At 37.0% G+C, this 5,238-nt stretch overlaps 1 protein-coding gene across 1 annotated transcript; it reads right to left on the reverse strand.

Annotated features, from left to right (window-relative positions):
- Positions 1 to 1,984: 1,984 nt before the first annotated feature.
- Positions 1,985 to 3,136, reverse strand: LOC127741661 (beta-glucosidase 4; the record flags this gene model as incomplete). Its single annotated transcript, XM_052254692.1, is given in 3 exon segments — positions 1,985 to 2,367; positions 2,567 to 2,647; positions 3,053 to 3,136. Coding segments are annotated over 3 exon segments (201 nt in total), but the record flags the coding sequence as incomplete, so codon positions are not given.
- Positions 3,137 to 5,238: the final 2,102 nt, after the last annotated feature.

The following is a 5,238-nucleotide window of genomic DNA, read 5'->3' on the forward strand; positions in this document are numbered from 1 at the left end:
AGAACCTTACCACACCCAAGGTCCAAGGAGACAAGATTAACCTTCTCCTTCAAGAGGGTTGGGTCCTATAACATCAAAGAACCCAAAATCTCAACATTTCACCCATGAAACTCGAAAATAAGGGCTGAGATTTCGAACAGCAACACGTGGCTTACCTCAAGATTGGTTGTATGGGTTTTGTAGAGCTCTCCGCGGTGAACGCGTGGCCGCAAACGGAGCGGCAATCGGAGCTCTAGATCAAAAGTTATGGTGATTTGAAGATCAACCAAGGGAGAGAACTTGAGAGAGTGTTCTTCCTCCCTTTCTCTCAAATTTCAGCTTGTGTGTGTAACAAATGAGGAGAGAGAGTGCTGAAAACTAGGGTTTTGGTTAAGTTATGTTGGGCCAAGGGCCCACTTTGGGTCCAATTGGCCCGGTTTGGCCCGTTCGGTCCAATCTTGGTCCGAATTCTATAAAATTGGTACCGAAATTCTCGTCTCAATCTCCTCTACCACATTTAGCCATAAAAATCACATTTTAGGCTTTCTAGAATAAATTCTCATTTATGGGTTAATTAACCGTTAATTAACTGGGTTTTACAAAAAGCAACGAACGAAGACTCAATATTAAAGAAAGATAGTATAAAATAACATGGTTTAGTGGTAAGTAATGCCTGAACTTTTAGTACAGTCATTAGGTACTAAAAGTTAGGATGTCACATTATGGTATCAGAGCAGTTCATTCTTATTAGAGCCTTGAGAATGGACTGACTATGCTTCACTACATAGTGGATCCTCTCCAGTGTAAAAAAAAAACTGGATGGTATCCAGTGTTTAATCTCACCCTTCATTATTTTCTCTCTCCTATTTATTTTTGGTCCCACTTATAAAATTAAAGGTGAGAGATCACACTTTATTCTCTCAAGTGTTAAAAAAATGGAGAGGGTTCATTTCCTCATGCAGTAGGGTTTGTCCTAATAACAAGAGTTTAGTTTCACATGCATGACTATCTATTAATTAATGCTGTTAGTCGACCGTTGCATTTCTCATGGCATTAAGTCTGGCCAACTTAACACTAATGATTTATGTATATGAGAATACTAATAGATTATCATAGATGAAATAAAAGTAATAAGTAACGCGAATTACAAGATTTTGGGGATGTTAGAGGTTATTTTTTAGGGTTTACTCCATTTCAGAGTATGATCTTTGTTCGTGCCACATAACTCAGTGCTGCATTTTTCTCCTTTCTCACCTGACCTGAGGTTTCTTGCTTCAGATTTTTCTTTTGGAATATGATTTGACTATATTTCAACCATTCTTTATCCCTCTTATATATTTCTGCTCGATTGTAATCCTAACTATTCATTTGATACATTTGAAACATTCATTCTTGATATTGCTCATATTCCTCTTTATGAACTATGCGTTCTTTGAGTTGGCCACTACAAGAAAACAAGCTTTTTGCTACGCTTTTAAAGCATGGCGAAAAGTCAAAAAAAGTGTAGCGATAGCTTTTCGCCACGTTTTTTGAGCTACCGGCACGCTTTTGAAAGGGTCACAACTGCAAGGGTGCCGGTTGCTCTATCGTCACGCTTTTAGTGACCTACCGCCACGCTTTTTTTGTCGCCACGCTTTTATCTATTGCCACACTTTTAAGCGTGGCCATATGTGAGAGATATGGCTACGCTTTTAAAGCGTGCCAATAGCTAGGATATGGCTACGCTTTTAAAGCGTGCCAACAACTAGAGATATGGCTACGCTTTTAAAGCATGCCAACAGCTAGAGATATCGCTACATTTTTTAAGCGTAGCTGTTGATGACTGCGGTACAATATGGCTACGCTTTTAAAGCGTGGCTATAAGTTTATTCAGGTTCTTTTTTTTTTAATCTTCGTAATAAAATCTTACAAAATTCATAGATAAGTGTAAAATTTAGACGATGACTAAGTCATTGGTCAAGAAACAACAATCGTCAATCAATTTGTTTGAAGACTTTTCTACAAGTTTCAAAGATCAAAAGATGAATAGTTGTGAACATTGCATTAAATGAGTTACAGGAAGAGTATTTGTGCATATTATGGTAGTACCATGCTAAGCTAAAAAGCACAATGCATCAATTTGAAAGAACCACAACAAGAAACTAAGATTTCATCAGGAAATCAATGGTACATTATTTACATTGACATGAAACTGAACAACAATAAGGGGCATTTCCCCCTTTGACCACAATTCCAAGTTCATCACTTGAAGCAGCTAAGGATCTGCTTTACCAGCAACCTGTTCATCACTTGAATCATATTGATCTTCACTTATTTCCTCATCATCACTTGATTTCTCTTCTAGTGCAGCTCCTACATCTTCAACTTTAGCATACTTCTCACAGTACTCTGAACAATTCAAGCACACAGTGTTAAATTAAGAACTTTATTGATTTTAAAGTTAAAGACCATTAAATTATGCATAAATTAGTCCAATGAAGAACTCAAGCCTAGAAAAGAAAATCCAAGTGATAGTGGCTTCAAGTAATAGATAAACATAGACAACAGCAACTGTATAAAAAGAATTCATAACTATGGCTTACCCTACTTTTATGCTTTCTCTTGTACTAATTATATCAATGAGTGAAGCTAGTGTGCATTTCATTTTTCTTGCTTGAATGGAAAATTTCTGCAGAAAATATTCAGATAATGTAAATGACACCACATTGACAGATCCATTTAAATGTTAGATAAAAACCAAAAATTAGGAAAGAACAAACAGATAGTGAACCCCTTATAGGGTTGTGTGTAAGTGTGTAAGTGTGTAAGTGTGTAGTGTGAGTGAGTTGTTGTAAATTTGTGATATGAACCAAAAGAAAAAAGGTGAGAAAGGGACAAACATCACAAAAACATGATGTTGAAAAGTTCTACCCAAATTAAAAACTAAAAAACATGTTGAAAGGAACCATACGTATATAAATCTGTATGATGTTTTTGTAAATTCAGTAAACATACGTCCTATTTGAGGCGGATTAAATTCCTTGTAACACATCCATCTGTTGATTTTTATTATTATTTGAGGGAATGCACTTACCGCAATAAGCTTCCCTGCATTCTCAGGTCTCTTTCCAACCCTTATTGCAGCTGCTGCTGCAGTAGCTCCAAAAGAAAGCCCCACCTGCATTCCAATTGAAGTGAGCATGAAAGTTTTAAAGTATAACATCAATGGATCTTGCTCTTCTTCATTTTGGGCCAGAAAATTACTAGGTGTTGTAAGATTTAAAGAGTTATCTTTGACAAGCACTCCAAAGAAGATTAAATTTTATGTTCACATAATAGGACTCTTCATGCACATGATACAACTAAATTAACATAGTAACTATGTCAAATTCCATTATCTTGCATGTACAAATGCTAAGTCAATTGAAACAGAAAGAACCAAGTGATCAAATTTGTAGAAAAGATAGATTTAAACCTGGTTGAAATGCTGTTGCAATTTCTCATTAGTCAAATTGATACAGAATTGCTCAAAACTGCATAAGAACAATTAGTAGAGTGTAATTTTTCTTTTTAAGTAAAAAGTTAATGATATGAATTCACACATAAGAAATTAAGAACTTGATCAAGTTTCATATCATTATCCACACACACAGAGCATCTAGGTTCCTTAGCTAGTTAAGCACCTGTTCGTCTTGAAACTTTCAAATCTGTATATATCTAAGACTTCGATTAAGTTCTTTGAATTTGGATCTTTCCCAATAGAATTGTTAACCTTGTCCACAATCCTAGAACAAGAGATATTTGTATGAGTTCAATAAAAAAGGTGAGGCATATCATTGGCATTGAAAAAGGGTACTATCATACTATTTATTACTATCATACTATTGAAAAAGGGTACTATCATAGAAAATAACAGCTACATAGTTCACACAGTTGAAAATCCATAATCATGAATTCTGAAAATTTACATAATCATAACACAATTCAACCAAATAATAAACAACCAAAAAATAAAACACCAAAAGACAATAGAAGATACCTGCAGAGGCATCTCCAATCGGGACTGGGAGAAGGAGCAGGGGAGTCGGCGAGCAGAGAGCAAAGGGGAACCTTATACTAATAAAAAAACCCTAGCGCTTCCCTTTCATATCAATCAGAGAATCTGAGAAAAACCAGCAATTGTTTCTAGGCCCAGAAAATTCCAAAAAAGAAAAATGGAGGAGAGAAAGAGAGCTCACAGTGGCAAAGGGAATCTGAGAAAAACCAGCAATGATGCCAGAGGTCTCAAAATAGCTCTGCGGAAGGGTTTCTTTTGGCCATCAACGGAGGGCTTGCGACGAACGGTGAGCTCCGAAAGAGTCACCACCTGCGAGAGTCACCGCCGAAGGAGCAGCGATGGTGGGAATTACGGAAGAGAGAGTAACGACGGAGGCATTGCGAGTGCTGGGGTTCTTCGGAGGGTTGGGTTCTTCGCGGAGGGCTGGGATGAGGGGATTGGGTTCTTCGAAGCTTTTAGGGTTCTGGGTTCTTTGAAGAGAAAACGAGTTCTTTGAAGAGAAAAGGGGTTCTTTAATTTTGAATAATGAAGGAGAAGAACGCAGCGTTTAAAATCATGAAGGAACGCAGCGTTTTGTTGTTTGGAGGACCTTTTGGCCACGCTTTTGAAGCGTACCAAAAAAGTTACAAGAAACGGCCACGCTTTTAAAACGTCACCCTAACAAAATTCAGTCGCCACGCTTTAAAAGCGTGCCTGTTTTCCTCTATGGCTACGCTTTTTAAGCGTGACAAAAAAAAGCGTGGCTAAATCTCGAATCAATTGCTACACTCATAAAAGCGTGGCCGTAGACTCTTTTCGCCACGCTTTTCAAGCGTAGTAAGAAAAAAAGTGGCCAAATCTCTAATCTATCGCCACCCTCATAAAAGCGTGGCCATTGACCACTTTTGGCCACGCTTTTAAAGCATGGCAAGAAAAAAGCGTGGCCATAGGCCTTTTTTCTTGTAGTGGGCTTTGAACTTGGTTTCTTATAATAATGATTCTTAAATCTTTGAAGACGTTAGATGTTCTTTTTTTATTAGTTTGTACCAAAACATGTACTCTTACCGTGCCATGTGATAGGCGTACAGTTTATACATTTATTTTTCATCTCTTTCGTTCCTTGTTTCAGTTCTTTCTAAAACCAGATTTGATTATCCATCTTTATCATTATTTGTACACTTCTTCATAAATCCTTTACCCTTCGATCTGATTTTGAATTTATTTTGACGCAATGCATAATTCTC

This window comes from Arachis duranensis, chromosome 9 (assembly GCF_000817695.3).
Source record: "Arachis duranensis cultivar V14167 chromosome 9, aradu.V14167.gnm2.J7QH, whole genome shotgun sequence".
NCBI lineage: Eukaryota > Viridiplantae > Streptophyta > Magnoliopsida > Fabales > Fabaceae > Arachis > Arachis duranensis.